Below are 20,078 nucleotides of genomic sequence, written 5' to 3'. Positions count from 1 at the left end.
TACAACACTCAATTTGTTCAAACTAAGTGCCAAATTGAACATCTTTATCCAAGAAACAACAAGTTCATAGCATATTCAATGGTAATTTTTACCAGCAGCAAATTTATATAAATCCATCCACCTAAACAGTTACATCCTTCATCTACATTCTTTGTTTGCCATTCAATTTTGTAGCTAACCATGAGTACTGCAAATAACATGTGCAACCAAAAGTGGAGAGATATCCAGGGGTGTGGCATGGGCGTATGTGCCCTCCTCTTAACAAACCTCATGATTGCATGTTCTATCAACAATTTAAACTACAATGGGGTTTCTGTAATACTAGCAGAACTTCATTTTAAAAAAGGGAGGGGTGTTCACCCAGCCTTTTGACAAACTTCTTAAATTCTAAATCAAAATCTCAGTAAAACTTGTATGCTATTTTTTATTGCTCTGGAAAATGCTTATTTGAATTTTTTCACCTTATAGCTAGCATATAAATTTGCAAACATGGAACATGTTTTGGTAACCTATAGAACTGTGAAACACAAATTGTGTAGTTGGATAAGCCCTCAGACTCCCCCACATCTTGGGTGTGTCTCTCTAAAGGCAAATAGTCAAGGGGATATAAGATGTAGGTAGTTCAGGATCATAGACTCAAACAGTGAATAAGGGACCAACATGTTAATAAATTTACTTATTTCCTTTCATAAATTATGTTTGCCAGATATACCTGTTTTGCATCAAATGTAGCTAGTTACCAGCCAAAACAATGATGTCAAATTGATCATAAACGGCCATATATTTTGGAAAGCTAAATCTTTTTAAGGAGTTTCCATTGGGTTTTCAGAATTAATCTTTTCCCCCTTCTGCTAGCCTTAGTAAGCATGATACTTGAAGGTCCCAATCTTAAAGACCAATGTTAAGACACAACCTTGCAATCCATTGCCTATCTGTTCAAATTCAGACTGTGGCACTGATTCCAGGTTTTTTGGGTGTGGCCAGCATGGAATACCTGAAATGCACTGCCAGAGCTCACAACTACACTGTTACTATTGTATCATACACCAAATGATCCAATGGAATATGGTACTCAGATGTTTGTCATATGCATCCTGCTGTATGACAGGACTAGTAAATGTGCACACATTAACAATTTACAATGGGAACTGCAGATCTCACCAACCAAGGCTGCTTTAGAACAGAGGGAGCTATTTGTCAAGGAGGCTACGTATGGGGTAGTCACTGTTACAGGGACTTGTATGGCAGTGAAACAGATATGGTATTAGTATATAAACTACAGAATCTATATGTAAGTAATTGTAAACTATAGAACTCATGTACAAGGTTCATCATATTATTTGTTTTGCTTTTTCACAGTTTTAGTGGTATATCTAAAAATGGGTGGGGCTTCCAATGGCCTTATTAACCAGATAGCTATGTTTATCACTGTAATATACATGCAATTGTTTTCTTACAGTCTAATTAATACACTACTGTAAAGTTTGCCTTGACCATATGTACATAATATATATAGGGGATAGCAATTATGGTTTAAATAGATATTCCTAGTATGTTTCCCTACCTTTAACACTTCTAAAATTAAGTAAATGAGAGCATCTACATGATTGCATAAAACATCAATGAGTTTATAACTGATGAGAGTCTAATATTGTAGTCGTTCATACGAAGTTATACATGGAAGAATGTTCTCAATATAAATGCTGCACACAGACTGCATTTTGCATCTGCTATACCAAAATAGGTAAGTTACTGTAATTCTATATCATATGCAGTGTTGGGCAAGTTACTTTATAAAAGTAACCAGTTACATATTACTTGCAACTGAACTATTTTAGTTACAGTTACATATTACCCATAAAATAATGTAACTATAATAATATTACATATTATATTACTTTGTGTCCACAGCCTTATCAAAAGGGGCATGGTCTGCATTGGCCCAATATCCAGATTTGTTTGTAAGGTGATCTGTACCAAATTTGGTACCACTAAATGCACAATTGTTAGGCCAGCATTTGTTAATACCTTGTTTCCTGTCACCTGCATTGGTAATTATTATGGCATTTATAAATAAATATATGCGTCCAGCATTTGTCTATGAAGTTAGCATACCTCAGCACACAAATATGATTGTTTATTGGAGTTTCACAAGCAAAGCCAATCATTTCACAGGTTGTTTGACCAAGAGTTCATAACACAAGTAAGGGAGAGAGCATCTACATCCAGAGTCAAGTAACACAGCTTGTTCACAGAATAAAGCCTTGACCCATCAACACTAAGAAGCACCAATCAACAGTCCTGTATTACCAGAAGTATTAATTTGATCAAAAGTAAACTTCACTGAGCTTAACACAATGATTTTGTAAAGGCTATATTGGAAGCTGGATACTCTCTTCCCCTTACTTACATTATGAACTCTTGGTTTGACCCTACGGATGGTCCATTTCTCTTCACTGAAGCAGCCAGCTGGCTATCTCATGCTTGTTTTGCAGTGTTTTCAAAAATAATAAATTATAGTTAATAATAACCGCCCACCAGCACTAGTTGAATGTTCTTTCGGGACAGGAGACAAGGAATTAATAAATGTTGGCCTTATGTATTTTACAGATTTTAGATGATGTGAAAGGTCAAAGCTTATTTTTGCCTCTCTGCCTGAAGACGATTGTAAATGCACAGTGCCACTCCCCTGATGGCTATACTGCCTGGCAGACTGTTAGAGCGTTAATCGGGTGGTTGTGCGAAGTTGCCCAAATCCAGTCATGGATTTTTCTTTCTCCCTTTTCCACCTTTTCAAACACACTTTCTGTAACAACTTTAAACAGGCTGTAGGTAGTCTCGCGTAGCCAGACCCTTTTCTTTCTTATGTGTGGGGGTGGGGAAAGAAAAGGGTCGGGTGAACATAGTATAGCATTGTCATTGGGCTATCCCAAGATTGTAGGGATTCTACTGCGCAGCTTCCAGATTGTTGATTGGCTCGAATGACGTAATTTGCTAACATTAACATCCTGTTACCATAGCTACTACTGAAATATCTATGATAACAGGATGCAAATGCAGCAGATCACGTCATTTGCACCCACAAACAATCCATAAGCTGCACAGTAAAATCCCCACAATCTGGGGATAGCCTAATGACGAGATTATATAATCTGTGGTTCACCAGACCCTTTTCTTTCCCACCCCCACACAAAAGAAAGAAAAGGGTCTGGCTACGCGAGACTAGGTTGTAGGACCAGGTGTCAGACCTTCAGTACTTAAACAAACTAATATCCACTTGGTTCCAAATGGGATACTAGTCACTCTCTAGAGTTCCTTGGATACACATACATGAAATTGACAAGGAGAAAACATGCTGACCGCCTGGCAGACTCCTGTAAGTATTCGAGCGTTAATCGGATCAGTGGCTGCAGGTTTGAGGCTGCCCAGGTCCAGTCATGAATGTTTTTTCTCCTTCCTCCACCAAAGAGCCGAGAGCATATTAAATGGTCTATCCAACATTTTTTTGGCTCGATTTTTGTACTGGATATTAGTTCAGTTAACTTATAAGCTATATCCCTGTAGGGCTCACTCTAGGGACCTTCAAAGAGCGTCCTTGTATGTCTCAGTCATCACTCACACTCTAAAACCGGCCGAACTGAAAACATCTCGAGCAGCGGCTTCTTGAATTTCACAGTGGGCTCTGAGAACCAACACTACCATTAAATTTGCCAACTTGAGTAGTCTATTAGCTGGGCCACTCAATTAGGATTCGTGAATCGTAAGCCGGTTTCACATCTAAAGTACAAGGAGTGCATTATCCAGATTTATTTTATTTAAGCGGCCGGCTCCGGTCTTGTTGGGACATGGTCGAGAAACGGTAAAGCGGCGCTTCGCGCCGCATTCCTGGTTTTACAATATGCTTTTATTTATTAAGTTCATTTTTGGCACGGATTACCTTCCATACCTCAGGGCTCCATTTTGGGTCCTCTGTTCTTCATCTTATATATTGATGACATTAGACACGTTGTCAAGCATTCGTCAATTAAATCTTTTGCTGTTATATTTCACTCTATTCTCGGGTGTCGTGTTATGATGATTGTTTAAAGTTACAGGAGGATTTGTCAAGTGTCTATAATTGGTCTTTGAAGTGGCATCCTAAATTAAATCCAAAGAAGTGTGAAGCAGTTAACATCACTAATAAACGCCATCCAATCAACTTTGAGTACTTTATTGGATCTCATCCAATTCCATGGTCACAGAAAGTTAAATATCTTGGCATTGTAATCAGCTCAAAACTTAGGTGGAATGATCATTGTCGATATGTAGTCAGTAAAGCTACTAAGTGCCTGAACCGTATACGCCGTGCTATGTTTGGTTGTACCCAAGCAGCTAAAGTTAGTGCTTACAAAGCACTGGTTAGACCCTACCTTGAATATGCTTGCGTAGTGTGGGCGCCGTACACAGCACAGGATATTAGTTTGTTGGAATCGGTGCAAAATAGAGCTGCACGCTGGATTAAAAGCTTTTGGGATGCAGCTGCTCAAAAATGGTCTAAGTCGTCGTCGGTTTGCATCAGTGAACTGGGATGGCCTTCACTTAAAACACTCATCTATCTGGACCCTCTACTCCATTTATCATAAAATAACTGCCATCAATTTCTCAAGGTATTTTCATTTTAACACATTGGCTACGAGGTCACATACTTTGACATTAAATCTTGCGTCGTCAACTATCAACGCATTTCGGCACTCATTTTTTGTGACTACACCTTTTCTTTGGAACTCAATTCCTTTTGAAATTTTATCTCAAAGGACTGCTGGCAGTTTTAAGACTACGTTAAAACATTATCTTTTTTTGTAATTAGGTTTATTGATTTTGTAATTATTAAGTAGTTCATGTTCCTTTTGTATTTGTTTGTGTGTAATTGTACATGTGAATGTATGTTCTGTGTTGGGGATCACCTTGTACAGGCAGTATTGCCTTTTGTGTTACCCATCTTTGGAAAAATTGATAATAATAATAATAATAATAATGATTGTGGGTTTCGAACCTTCTGTATCGTCTTGACCCTTGACCCACTGTAAGAGCTATTTTGTGGCCTTGACCGTTGACTTAGAGTTTGACCGCGGTCGCAGATCTACCTACAGCAAGAGCCTGAGTGACACCCCCTTGCCGTACTCAAGGAAATTTTGACGTCAAAAAAATTTTGGACGAATTTGACGAATCGGTTTAATTCGTCAAATTTAAATTCGTCAAATGTTTATAAGCGCCCTTAAAAGTACAGGTTTTGCCTACAATTTCTTCATTTTCGTCAACATTTTATTCGTCAAATCTGCTGAAGTCTGAATTCGTCAATTTTTTTTGACGTCAAAATTTCCTTGCGTACGGTACCCTACAAATGGCGGACTGGTCCTAACGCGTGTCTTAAATTGGTAAGAGCTAGGCGCTTAGAAATAATTACCACGCCCCCTGCATAAGTAGTTCTGAGATAAGGCTAAAAAATAAGGACTTAAACGTACGTTAGGAGTGTCACGTAGGAATTGCCTGGGTTTTCACCTAGCGTCATTTTTGATTTCCTTATGGATGTGAACAGTGATGGGTTGGAGCTGATTCCTAGAAGGCGAACACAGTCTACAACCAAGGCTTGGTGCAGAAAGGGTCTGATTTTCAAGATTTATGTTTCGTGGTTAATGGTGTTTACAGGAATACTCAACACGTTTTTCACTAGGTAAGTGCGACTCTGACGTATGTCACATCATAGATGGTCACATCATAGATATTAGAGTACACATCTTCTCATTGAATCTGCAAATTAATAAACAGAACAGCGTTTCATTGGCACATTTTTTTCTTAAACTCTGAGAGACTGTTTTGGTAGAGTATTTCAATTCTGTGCTGTTACATACATTCGGTTTTAGCACTCCCTAGATATTTCCTGTATTAGATCTTTGTTCTTGGTCATGGTGATCAAACTTGAAAAATAAACCTTGACTCTTGATTTTACTTCAAATTGTATTTGTCTCTTGACCAAATTCTAGTATTTGTATTTTTTTTTGTAAAATTATGTTCACGTTATTGATTGTAGTATGCGCTTTACAAACTGTGCTTGTCCATTAAAAATAATTCTAGCTTGATTTGTGACTTTCGTTTGACTAAGTATGAAGGTCAGAGTACAGGACATATTGGAGTGCCTAACCAATCAGATTTGTATACCACTAAGAAGGTATTTTTATAATATTTCACTGAGCTCTTCAGCTAGTTTTTGTAAGCAATTTAGGCTGTAGAGCTGTCAACAGATTATACTTATTTATTTATTATTTTTGGATTATGATTATTGCTTCACTCACCAATTCTCGATCCAATTTGTACAAAAATTTAATGCATTGTAGTATGCTCTTACTATCTTCCAAATAACAAAATTGAATGAAGTGCTTGAGTTATGATAATTTCTCTGAGTGGTACAAAAATGTAAATAGTATAGCTAAGAACAAGATTTTAAGAAAAAAACTATAAGATGAATTTTGAAGGTGAGTGTCTTGGTAATTTAGCTTACATTTGGAAAAAAGGTGTCCCACCGCAAGAGGGAATACCTTCCTTCTTCCAATGTTATATTATTTTGATCACTATATATGTGTGCTAAGAAGCAATTGATACTTGATTTCATGGCTAGCAGACTGATTAATAACATACGCATATGTATTATACAAGCTGAGACATTGCATGCTGATAGCTGTCACCAGCATTGAAACCGGGTCCTACTGCTGACCCGGATGACCCGCTGACCCGGATTTGACCCGGATTAATTAAAGCCGAGTCGTTTGATAAGAGCTATGTTTCGGCTAGTCTTGAGCGAGCGAGCGAGTGAGACTACGTTTTGAGCGGTCGATTCGTGTTGAGTAAATATTGTAACTTCAGCCTAGCTGTAGTTGAAGACAAAAAAAAGGTCATATCCAACAATTAAGCGACTTTTAATAAAAAAAAATTTTATTGACAAGATACATGCATCTACACTGGAAGCAGGTTTTCAAGGCTCTGTTATGGAGCATCAGATAACTTTTAAACCTTTCCCCGGTTCTAGCAGGAATGGCCAGCATGACATCTACTTTCACGTAAATGTAACAGCTTAATACGGCCTTTTTCATGGTACAAAGTAGGGGGTTTAACATTACATATAGAACCATTGGCAATGAAAATATTGGCTCACCCCAACAATCCAGGCGCGAACTTTTTAACGAATCCCGGTTATACCAGGCTAGATCTATCCTTTCTTGAATACTTCAGCTAGCTATACCGTTCGTGACGAATGTTTTACACGGTACAAATAATTTTATAAAAATCACCATCTCAATCCAATAGTCGCATACCCCGGCCGAGCACTGATTATTAGAGACGTGCGCGCTATATTGCGTGGGCGAGTTGTAATAGAGAAGCATTCCATTCTTGAATGTTTAATTCATCAACTTTTCAATGGTCAATAGTCCTTGTACATCATGCTAATAACTATTTTGATCACGTGATACATATTTGTATTTTGTACATGTAATCAAATGAATATTTTTAAAAAATGGTCATTATAAAAATTTCAAGTTAGCTGTTTGCAGTTCTCCAACATATAAACCTGTGGAAAAGACAGTCACATTTAAATTGGTGAATTTAAAAACATCTTTATCACACATACACTACACACACACACCACACACACACACACACACACACACACACACACACACACACACACACACACACACACACACTACACACACACTACACACACACTACACACACACTACACACACACTACACACACACGCACACACACACACTTCACTACATATTCACATAAAAATAAAACACTACAAAGTATGGTAATGGTTGTTTACATTGGTTAATTTTGTGGTGCGCCACATATAGCAGCAAGGGAAATGTGTATCTGTGATCAAGAATTTAATTTAGATTATAATATCATAATTAGATGGTCAGACTACCTTTGTCAACTAGAGATGAACTGACTTTTGGTAAGAAGCGAGGGGTAGCCAATGCCTTGGGACTCTTGTATGCTATGTGAGAAATCCAATCAGAAATACACAAATATATTAGAAACCAAATCCTAAATCCAAAATCACGTAAAAATAATGGAGAAAGTGAGTTTAACAAAGTAGACAATGATCGATCATGAATAACTAGAACAAGATGTAGATCAACAACTGTACAGGTAGTTACTAGTTAGCAATCTCACTATATGCTTTTAAAAATACATAAAGATTGGGAGTCTCGTACACACCATTTGGGTGCTTTGCGTGGACGTTGGCAACCCCTCTGGTACACCATTTCGGTATTTTGCGTGGGCGTTGGCCACCCCTCAGGAAAAATAATGATAGACTATACAGAAGCTGATCTGTACAGAAGATGAGCCCTGCACAGCTACGTGGGCTTCTTTTTACAAAGCATACACTCACCTTATTTGCACATTGCCCAATCGTCATCATGGACGCTTCCACCTCCCACCATGCACTAAAGTATTAGAAACAAACATTAATAATATAAGCATTAATATTATTATAGCATAACACAGCAGCACAATATTACAGCATGATAAACAAACCAAAGTACTTATACAGAAAACTATGTCATAGACATTTAATCGTCTTTGAGCAAGGCCATTTTAACAAAGGAGCAAATTGGGCGTGGGCGGGCAATTCATTACATTCTGTTCGCCGTTTATAACTATCACTGGCAAACTAATGCATATACAATATCAAAGAACGTATATATTTAAACAGTTGTATGATACTTATAGACTGTTTTTTCACTGTCAACCACTTCTTGTGCGTATTTTTAAAATTCTAATTGAACAAACAGTACATTTTCATACTGTAGCTGAATGGCATTAAAATACATTGAATTGTCTGATATGTCATCACTTACTGACAATAGCTACCCCTCACCATATATAGATACCTTCAGTTTCGTGCTACATACTGCACTTACTAATAAATGGGCTTAGCTGAGCGTATGTTGGTAACGCAATAAGTGGGCATGGCTCACGAAAGAGCTACGCGATAGCATTTATAAGTTTCTACGTCGTCAAACGAACAATTTCGTTTCTCACGTGATCCAATCCGGGTCCGGGTCAGACCTGGATAATTTGTAAACCGGGTCAGACCCGGATGACCCAGAGAAAATGTGACCCGGTTGATCCGGATGACCCAACCCGGTTTCAACGCTGGCTGTCACTAACTTCTGGTATACAGGTGAAGTATCAAGGCACAATGTGTGCCTTGCAGCCAATGAAATTTCGTATGGGACACAACAGACAAGCTTGTATTAGGTAGCCTGGGAACCAAAACTGTGATCTTCACATGTTTGTAGCTCAACCATGCTTGCACAGAAATGAACAATGGAAAGCACAGAACCAAAAATGTCTTCCAGATACCCCATAGCCAAATAAACCATTGAAATCCACATATTGACAAATTTAGAGGTTTCCAACTATTCCTACCTCACCAGAGCAGTTCTGGACAATTTCAAGGCACAAAACACTCCCACACATCTCAACAGGCTAGGAAAGGAATTCAGTGTCAGTGCATACTATACAGGTTTTTAGTTTTACTGGGATCATAAATACATCAGATTTTGTATATGGATGATTTTCTGCATGGTATGAATTTGTCAATCTAAGATGAATCAGTATGACTGCTCTATTGGAGTATCTCAGAGTTTTGTGACAAGTAGCTATATATATATATATCAAGACACACGATAGTGTGTCGTGCGGCCCAAGAAGCCGGCGCGCCACACCGTGAGTATAATAACAGGAAGAAAGAAAACGCAATTTTCACACCTATGTAGCTCTGTGATCCCTAATCCGATTGGAACCAAATTTGCTACAGACATGCCGGCCAGTTATGGAAGTCTACATACCAAATTTGAAGAAAATCGGTCCAGCCATTTCGAGATACGAGCGAACAAAATTTCGTTTTAATTTCTTCGTTTTTTTTCTTCTTCATCTTCATTTCGCACACTTCGCAAAATTTGCCATAAAACACGAATTCGTACTCTGATAGGGCTGACATTTGGCACACTTAAAGGGCTCATTAAGGCGGATCTCAGTACCAACTTTGGTAGGAATCCGATGAACATTAACGGAGTTATGACCGATTATGTGCGTAAAATAAGGTCGAAGGTCTGTCACGCCTACAGGGTAAACCCCTTTGAGGAATGAGTTGAAAATTGATATGTAGATGGAGTAACCATCGTAGGAATGCCTTTTTGTGGTTTGAAAGGAATTGAGATAAAGACCATGGAGATATGACACAAAACCCAATCTGTGTCAAAATTACGCGATCGATTTTTATGAATAAAAAAACTATTAGTTTTCACATCTACCAGGCAAACCGCTTAGAGCAATGAGCCAAAAATCAGCATGTAGCTGAAATAATCATCATAGAAAGTCCTTGCAGTAGTATAGAAGAATCGGATTACAAACCACTGAGTTATGATTCGACGTGTAGCAAATGCGAGATCGAGATACTCTAATAGAACAGTCACCCTAATAGAGCATTCAGCTACGTTTATAACTTACTCCATTATAGAATTATATTACATTGCAAGATATTCTGTACGGAATTCAGCTACAAACAGTTAATCTGATAGACAATTCAGCTACATGCAAGTCACCCTGTAGAGAGTTCATCTAGAAACAAGTCACCCTGTATCAGCTAGAAGAAGTCACCTTGTAGAGAGTTCAGCTCCTAAGAAACCATCATGTAGAGAGTTCAGCTGCAAGCAAATCACCCTGTAGAGAGTTCAGCTACGAACAGATCACCCTGTAGAGAGTTCAGCTACAAACAAATCACCCTGTAGAGAGTTCAGTTACAAAGAAACTACCATGTAGAGAGTTCAGCTGCAAACAAATCACCCTGTAGAGAACTCAGCTACAAACAAATATGCCCTTTAAAAAGATCAGCTAGAAGAAGTTACCTTGTAGAGAGTTCAAACCACCATGTAGAGAGTTCAGCTGCAAACAAATCACCCTGTAGAGAACTCAGCTACAAACAAATCGCCCTGTAGAAAGATCAGCTAGAAGAAGTTACCTTGTAGGGAGTTCAGCTACGAACAGATCACCCTGTAGAGAGTTCAACTACAAACAAATCACCCTGTAGAGAGTTCAGTTACAAAGAAACCACCATGTAGAGAGTTCAGCTGCAAAAAAATCAATCGCTCTGTAGAGAGTTCAGCTAGAAGAAGTCACCTTGCAGAGAGTTCAGCTGCAAATAAATCAGCCTGTAGAGAATTCAGCTACAAACAAATCACCCTGTAGAAAGATCAACTAGAAGAAGTTACCTTGTAGAGAGTTTAGCTACAAAGAAACCACCATGTAGAGAGTTCAGCTGCAAACAAATCACCTGTAGAGAGTTCAGCTAGAAACAAGTCATCCTGTAGAGAGATCAGCTAGAAACAAGTCACCCTGTAGAGAGTTCAGCTAGAAGAAGTCACATTGTAGAGAGTTCAGCTACAAAGAAACTACCAAGTAGAGAGTTCAGCTGCAAACAAACATCCTGTAGAGAACTCAGCTACAAACAAATCGTCCTGTAGAAAGATCAGTTACCTTGTAGGGAGTTAAACAAATCACCCTGTAGAGAGTTCAACTACAAAGAAATCATCATGTAGAGAGTTCAGCTGCAAACAAATCATCCTGTAGAGAGTTCAGCTATGAAAAGATCACCCTGTAGAGAGTTCAGCTAGAAGAAGTCACCTTTTACAGAGTTCAGCTACAAAGCAACCACCATGTAGAGAGTTCAGCTGCAAACAAATCACCCTGTAGAGAATTCAGCTACAAACAAATCGCCCTGTTGAGAGACCAGCTAGAAACAAGTCACCCTGTAGACAGATCAGCTAGAAGAAGTTACCTTGTAGAGAGTTCAGCTGCAAACAAATCACCCTGTAGAGAATTCAACTACAGACAGATAACCCTGCAGAGAGTTCAGCTAGAGTCAAGTCACCCTGTAGAAAGAATCCTGTGAAGAGTTCATCTACGTACAAGCAAATCACCCTGTAGAGAGTTCAGCTACATTTCAAGTCACCCAGTAGAGAGATCAGCTGCAAATTATCCTGTCGGGATTAATTGACATGTAATAAATAATATATGCATTATATATATAATTTGTACATTTACTGATAAAATCAGAATGAGTTAAAGTATTTATAAAATCTGCTTCATCCTTTTCTTTTTCCTGTGGTAAAGAAAAGAATATAAGTTAAAAAGCCCCAAAGCTGGCTTTGGGGTATGCAAATACAAAAAGCAGTGATATCTAATCAAAAACAGCCAAGCTGTAAAAAAAGGAGTGCGGCCCTTGAAAAGGCTATGGTGAAAAAAGATGTGAAATCCAAGGTGATGGCCAAGAAATGGCTGTGATGGTAGGTTAATGGTAAAAATTTTAATAACGACAATTCGGGTGAATTTGGTGCCGCTTGGTCAATTGGCACCAAATTCACCTGAATTGTTGTTATTAAAAATTTTACCATTAACCTACCATCACAGCCATTTCTTGGCCATCACCTTGGATTTCACATCTTTTTTCACCATAGCCTTTTCAAGGGCCGCACTCCTTTTTTTACAGCTTGGCTGTTTTTGATTAGATATATATATGACCAAATATGTCGCCTGCTGGTTCATTAATCTGGTATCACCTACTCCTTCAACTAGAGATGAAGGGTCTGAAAACTGGAAACACCAATCAAATCATATTGCTGGTAATTTGTGACATTTGTTTTGTAGTTATCATAGATAGTATAGAGAGTTTATTACAAAGGGTTTTAAACTAGGCGTGTGTCCACAGCTATGTGTGTGCACCTGCTTTCCTGATGGGTTTTTTTATGAAAAGTGTGTGTGTGTGTGTGTGTGTGTGTGTGTGTGTGTGTGTGTGTGTGTGTGTGTGTGTGTGTGTGTGTGTGTGTGTGTGTGTGTGTGTGTGTGTGTGAGGGCTGAGCGATACTACCGTTTTAGCGATATATCGCGATATTTTGTTATTAACTATCGTGATACCATGCCTGTACATTACTGTCATTAAAAATCCATTTGTTATGCTGTACTAGGCTCAAGAATCCTTATAAGTCATAACCTGGTTACCCTTGCAGAAAGGTGTGAACACCATAACATAACTTCAAAGCATGTGTTACAATAACTGTTACTGTAAACAAGGTTGACAGTGGCTAGTTTGATGCTACTTTTGAAGACTTCCTGCAGGAATACTGAGCAATACACTATGTGGCACCAGCTGATTGACATATTTGTAAGTATCATGAACTATTCAGTATCGTAAATAGTGGCTTTAGTATCGATCATGATACTAAAATGGCAGTATCGCTCAGCCCTAGTGTGTGTGTGTGTGATAACGGAGCTTACGATAGCATCCAGACATCAAACAAAAATCTGATCAAATTGTATAGATGTCTGACCATAATGCAATTTGTCAGGACACTGTGCCCCATCAAAGCACAAGGAGGGAACCCAAAGGCTGAGCTGGTATATCTGTTGATTCTACCAACAATACAGTAGATTGCAAGACAATCGTCACTTACAATTCCTTTTGCTGGCAATATATCACGTGAAAAACAGCCAATCAAATATGTAAGAATTTGAAAAAGTCTGGCAACCTATCATTGGTTGGTTTTCACACTACTCCTATTCAGAATTTTGTATGCCTGATAACCAACATGCAAAACACTGTAACATTCACTTGGTTGGAGCAGGAACTTCTAAGTGTCGAATGCGGTGCTTATAAACTCAGCTGGTTGGAGATAGCATACATTCTTACAGCCCAAGTAAGTGACCACAAATGTACCATTGCCAACCCTCTGATGTACTGTAACCACATGCATATGACAGCTGCAGCAAGGCATGTGACATATAATTAAGGCCCAATCTTCCTCATGCCCAGGAAATTTAGGCAACTGTCCAGCCAATTCTGGTTTGTCAAGACATTGTGGCAGGACAACAGATATTTCTTATCATGTGCTTTGTATGTATGTACAGTATGTATGTTTGTTTGTCTTTCTGCAATCCACATGGGCAAAACTTTGTATGCTAAAGCCAGCCTGTATGTGAGAAGTGATGACCACATAGAACCTGTATTAAATAGGTAAGCTTGCAGTTAATTCATGCTGGTTTGAATTACGGATGAAACAAATTTATGAGGATGTGGTGAAGACCTTTTCAAATAGGCTCTAAGGGCTTCAAACAGTTGAAAAACCATGTAGCTGGCCTCCTAGGCTAGTTATAACCACAAAAATTGATATTAATTCTCTGATAGATACGAAAGCTTTCCTATAGGATTTGCAAAAGTAGCCTTCCCAATTTGGCTAATCAGAAGTGAAACTATCACCATACACCGAGCAGTAGAGGCTTGTTTGGGAAGTACACTTATGTGGATAATTGGGCAAATACGGTACAGTTATGCAGTACAGTTATGTCATGAAATAATCCCACTCAGGCAGCACAAATAATCATGTGCATGTCGCTAAAACTACCCAAACTAATCCTACCAGTTGGTTCTATGACTGATAGTCTGATAACCAAAAATCAAAACAGTTCTGTATTCAAGATTAATGTTCCAAGCAAGACGACCAGGAAGTAGGGTGGGGCAATATTTCAATATTATCTCCTGTATGCAATAAATTATGATGTGCAATACTGAGTACTGCAGCTTTTTTGAAATACCGCAATACCGTTTGTGCAATATTATTGCATTTTCTGCATAATTGCTAAGAGAGAAATTGTGTTATTAGTGCTTTGCAGTCACTACAGAACTGACACAAACATTAGAGAGCTGTACCTAGAAGCACTGAAGGTCTGACAGCAACTTGCGCTGCCATTGCATATCAGATTTGAATACTGTAGTCTCACAATAATGTCTTATTTATGACACATAGTATCTTATAGTGGACATGGCAATACTCGCAATTATCGCACGATCACCTCAGTGCAATAATCACAAGTAGAAAATACCAGTACCGCCCAACCTTACCAGGAAGTACAATATAACACTTAAGCACTGCCTATGCTTGTGTGTACAAAAATACAGCACTCGGCTTTACCTTGTGTTGTATTAGCCTCTTGATACACATCTTTGTGCCGTATTTTCTGTACAAACGCGATGCAGTGCTCTTATTTGCAGTAGGTGACAGTAAATGATAGTAATCCCTTGTAATACACAAACATGGCATACAGCATCATGAAAAAGATCTAAATCACCTTTACCTTTAAAATCTGTGCCTCAATATAACCTAGAACCACTTTTGTAGAAAAAGCTACTTTCTTAGTTATTTCTGTAGCTAAATTTTCTCCCAATAGAAATGAAATAATCACAATTTTACTGTACCTTCATGATGACTGTTACAGCAGGGACGTACCGAGGAGGGTTTCCAGGGGTTTCGGGAAGCCCCTTTGGATTTTACGCACTACTTAAAACATTAAGAAAATGAAACTTCGGGTTTCCAGAATCTGGAATCTATCAGTATCGTGGAACAGGACACATTTTAAACTTTTCTCTTAGTTACATAATAGTTTCTAACATGATAGCAACACTTATAACATTTTCTGAATTATGATTTTGGTGAAAAGATCGAGATACTCTAATAGAGCAATCAGATAATATAAACTACTCTAATATAACAGTCACTTAGCTGTAGTGGAAACCCTTTTCAAAATTCCTGCATATGCCCCTGGTTACAGGGTAATACTTGAAACATAAGTAAATGACTCCAGATTGAAACTATGGTTAATAATGGCAATTCTATATAGCTATCCCACTGAAGCCTAAAAAAGCAATATTGGTAGTTAAACCCTGGTATGTGAGAATCTTAATATGAAAGACAATATGATGTACACATTCAGTTGTGGTTGAAAAGCAACATAATCAAGCCTTAAAACTACAAGCACAGCAATAATTGAAACCTTACTTGTTTATCTAGCCTCGTTGTCATGCTGTTTATAAAGTGAAATGCTTGAATAAAAGGAATGCCACAGCATGTAGCAAATTATTTACAGTGCTCGATTATCCAACCCGCTTGGGACCAAGACATGTAAAAAGTTCAGATAATCAAAACCCATTATTCATTTATATACAGAACTCTGTTCAAATACTCTACATCTTAGACAAAAAAAAAAGGTCTGTTAGAGCCTACTGTTTTGATAGGGAGCGCTGTATCAAACATCTCAATTTCAGCTGTGTCAAATGCTTTAAAGAGTGGGATAGAAGCTAGTTAAACCACACTTGCATTTGTAGGATATCTTTGTTATCAACACCTTGTTAATAACAATATTTTACAAATGGTGAGATTTAACTATAACCTATCTAGGTTGTTAATAGCCGTGTGCAGTATTGGCGAAGTTTTAAATTTGGGCGGTCTGAAATTGTAAATATAAAACTGCTCCCACAACCTCCACCCAGGCATAGTTATTTTATGCAGCAAAATTTCTCAGCACTGGAAATGTGATGGAGTTACATAAGTGGGCTACCAGGTGCATGGCAACTCTACTGTAAATTTCGCTGCAATCAGATAGTGGATCACAGAGCTACATATGTGTGAAAATTTTCTTTCTGTCAATATACCCACAGTGTGGAGTGCATGTCTCATTGTGGTTTTTGGGTCAAAATGACAGATGACAGTCTGTTATTTAAAGCTCTTTTTGTGGGTGCTCAAACCATATATATTATAAGAATGTAGTATTTTTTATTACTATTTTATTATTAGCACTTTACAGTGACCAGCACCGAAGGTCTGACAGCAACATGTGCTGCAGTCTTAGGATTACCTAACCTAATTTCAGGGACTTAGACCTAATGACTTGACTTACTGACTGATAAGGTGTAACAGAAAAGGGGCCAAAGTAAGGAAAAAAATCCCTCCAGCCCCAGGATGCGAACTACAGGTCACCCAATGTCTAGTCGGGGCCACACTCAGTCTTCCTCCAGGAGGGATGGATTTTCTTCCTTAAACCTAAAGTATTTATTATTAGTACTTTACAGTGACCAGCACTGAAGGTCTGACAGCAACATGTGCTGCAGCCTTAGGATTACCTAACCTAATTTCAGGGACTAATAGGATCCACTATACTACAGTGATGTCCATAAAAATTGAAAAAGTATACTTTTGTGTGATGGAGTCAAGAAATCTGTCCATACTTCCATAGGCTTCAATACAAACACCAGATATTGTATTATCTCAATTAGAAAGTGTTTAGTGTTTACAATGCTGTACTTCAAATAGTGGGTGAGACATATCACTTTATTTGCTCTAGCGATGTACATCATTTAAAGCTAAAAGCATGCCTGGGTTTCACAGTAGCACATGCATAAAGTTTAGGGGGAATTCACACACCAAATTTGAGTAAATCGTCCCAACTATTTCTGATATATGAGCAACTAAATTTCATTTTTTCTTCATTTTTTGCACACTTTGCAAAAATTGCTAATGCATTATTCAATTGTTTTGAAATTTTGGAGAAGGCAACACAAATTCACCTGAATTGTCATTATTAAAAATTTTGCCATTAACCTACCTTCACTGCCATTTCTCTTAAACTTCACATCTTTTACAACTGGGCTGTTTTGGTATTAAATACCATACCATGAACATTATAGTAGCTGGAGTGAACTGAAACTGGTGTGGGATTTTCCCACCAAGGTATGCTGTAATACCATCATTCATCTCTTGTTTCACTACTTTTCATCACTTGGATCCCTACTTCATTTTAATATACTAGCGGTTCTTATAAACCCACCTGTTTGATTGTACGAGTATATGTACATGAAGAGCTATTTTTACTGTACCATTGTCTTACCCTCAGAAATGTCAAACATATACTGTATGTATACATGCAGATATAGGAGGTGTGGAATTAAAAGCAACTTCTAAAGATACGCGTAACATTTCATTGCAGATGGGTGGATCTAAAAGATGCAAAAGGTACCAATCCAAAAGCTGAGCATCCCTTTTATCATCCCTATGTGCAGGTATGATTTATGAAATATTATTTCATATATAATGTTTTCTTCTAAACAGACATTGTCAATGTTTACTGCAGAGGCAAGCTGCTTAGTTGTCTATAAACTTTTGTACTATTATTACAAGATGGTCAAGAAGGGTAACTTGGTGACTCGATTTGGAAAACAAGATTTTTCAGTATTTGTGTTTGTAATTCCTGCTATTTGTGATGTGCTTGGAACATCCATACTTTATTATGGATTGGGGTTTGCATTTCGATCAAGTTATCAAGTACTACAAGGTGCTCGTTTTATTTTTACAGCACTTTTATCAGTGGCATTTTTGGGAAGCAAAGTTCCAATGTATTATTGGACAGGTGTGATATCTGTTGCTGTTGGCTTATTAGTGGTTGGTTTGGGTGATGTGGTTAATGATGACAGCAGTTCAGCTGATTCTAATTCTCTCATAACTGAATACCTCTTGGTTGTTGCTTCGCAGGCAATTTTTTCCATTCAGTTTGTTGTAGAGCAAAAATTGTTGCAAGGGTACAATATACCTCCATTACAAGCAGTAGGCTGGGAAGGAGTCTTTGGATTTTGCATTCTTGGTGTTGCTCTTGTTCCAATGTACTTTATTCCATGGCATCTTCCAGCAGGACCAGATTTCTGGCAAGATCATACTCGTTTTGAAGACATAGTTGATGCTGTGAATCAGTTATTGTATATCCCTTCACTAGCGATAGTTTTCGTTGGTTTGAACATCAGCATTGCCTTTTTTAACTTTGCCTCATTGAGTGTAACAAAATTAGAAGATGCCATTACCAGAACAGTAATTGATAGTTTTCGTGGTGTTATTGTCTGGATAATTGCATTAGCTTTTAAGTGGCAAGAGTTTGAGTATTTTCAACCAATCGGTTACTCCATTGTTGTCATTGGAATGTGTGTTTTCTGTAACATCATATTTTCATGGGTGATGAAGAAATTGGGAATTTGGCCAGCTTGTTGTGGGAATTCTTATGATGATGATGAAGAATTAGTACAGCATTAGTAGATTAATAACTAGAAACCATTCTTGATTTTGCAGTGTGTGCATAGGAGTTTATAATTCTATTTTTGTTTGCTTAGTTTTTGCTTATATTAGAGTACATGTAGTTTATACTACCCTATACAAGGGCAGGATTTGCAAAATGTGGTTTTCTACACGCATCTAATTTACCAACTTTGACAATTGATAGTTTCAGATTGGAAAAAGCCAACGACTTGAAATTTTGTCAGCAGTAAGTGACACCATAGCTTAATGGATGAAGGTTAAATTCTATGCTTCTTGTATTCTAAGTTATGGTCTTCCGAGTTCATGGAATATGATGTGTGTATAGAAGACCATGTTTTGCAAATTCAGCCAATATAGTTGTGCCTGCCGTGAATATGGGTGATTTTAAACAGATTTCTTTCAATCCAGTCACCTAATATTTGTATATTGGAAAATGGGTGTTGATAGCCAATATAGCTAGTATAAACTGATTTATGATATTTTTATACTTAATTGGTGCATCACTAACTGTATATATAGGTGTGTGTCAAATACAGGGTCATTGAATAAATCTCCAAAATTGAAATTTTGTAACTCAGTGATAATTATTATAGAAGGTACTATTATAATAAATCTTGCTGCAATGTGCATGCATGCACTATTTTGTGACCCATGCAGTCTGGGAAAACGGGTCTTATCACCTATTTAAAAGTGTCGAGAAATGTCAGTTTTAAAGTGTTCCGTGTGCTGTAACTTGCCAATGGTCGAAGCTATGTGTACCACATTTTACACTAATTCCTTACCTTCCAGAGAATCCACTGTACAAGTAGCCAGCAGCTAAGTTTCCTGCCATTTTAGATGGTTTATAAAAAAAAGAGGTTGTTTTAAAATCTTAAAGAGGAAGGCATATAGGGATGAAGTAGGCCAAGTGCCATTCAGGTGTCAAAACTGGCTAAAATGAAAGCACATTACAGCACTGGTCTTTATTCAACACCATGGTGCTGTACAGCCAACCCCATGCAGGCTGGTCACAACTCCATTAAGGCCCAAGACCGCTTGTACGGATTGCCACTGTGCTT

General features: G+C 37.9%; 1 protein-coding gene across 1 annotated transcript; it reads left to right on the top strand.

Annotated features, from left to right (window-relative positions):
• Positions 1 to 5,428: 5,428 nt before the first annotated feature.
• LOC136241260 (solute carrier family 35 member F6-like) lies at positions 5,429 to 19,114 on the top strand. Its single transcript, XM_066032448.1, has 3 exons — positions 5,429 to 5,710; positions 17,927 to 17,999; positions 18,049 to 19,114. The coding sequence occupies exons 1-3, from the start codon at positions 5,562 to 5,564 to the stop codon at positions 19,015 to 19,017; spliced, it is 1,191 nt and encodes a 396-aa protein (XP_065888520.1). The 5' UTR covers positions 5,429 to 5,561; the 3' UTR covers positions 19,018 to 19,114.
• The last annotated feature ends 964 nt before the right edge of the window (positions 19,115 to 20,078 follow it).

This window comes from Dysidea avara, chromosome 12 (assembly GCF_963678975.1).
Source record: "Dysidea avara chromosome 12, odDysAvar1.4, whole genome shotgun sequence".
Taxonomy (NCBI): domain Eukaryota; kingdom Metazoa; phylum Porifera; class Demospongiae; order Dictyoceratida; family Dysideidae; genus Dysidea; species Dysidea avara.
The sequence above is the reverse complement of the archived record's forward strand: the minus strand, read 5'-3'. Positions and strand labels throughout refer to the sequence as shown.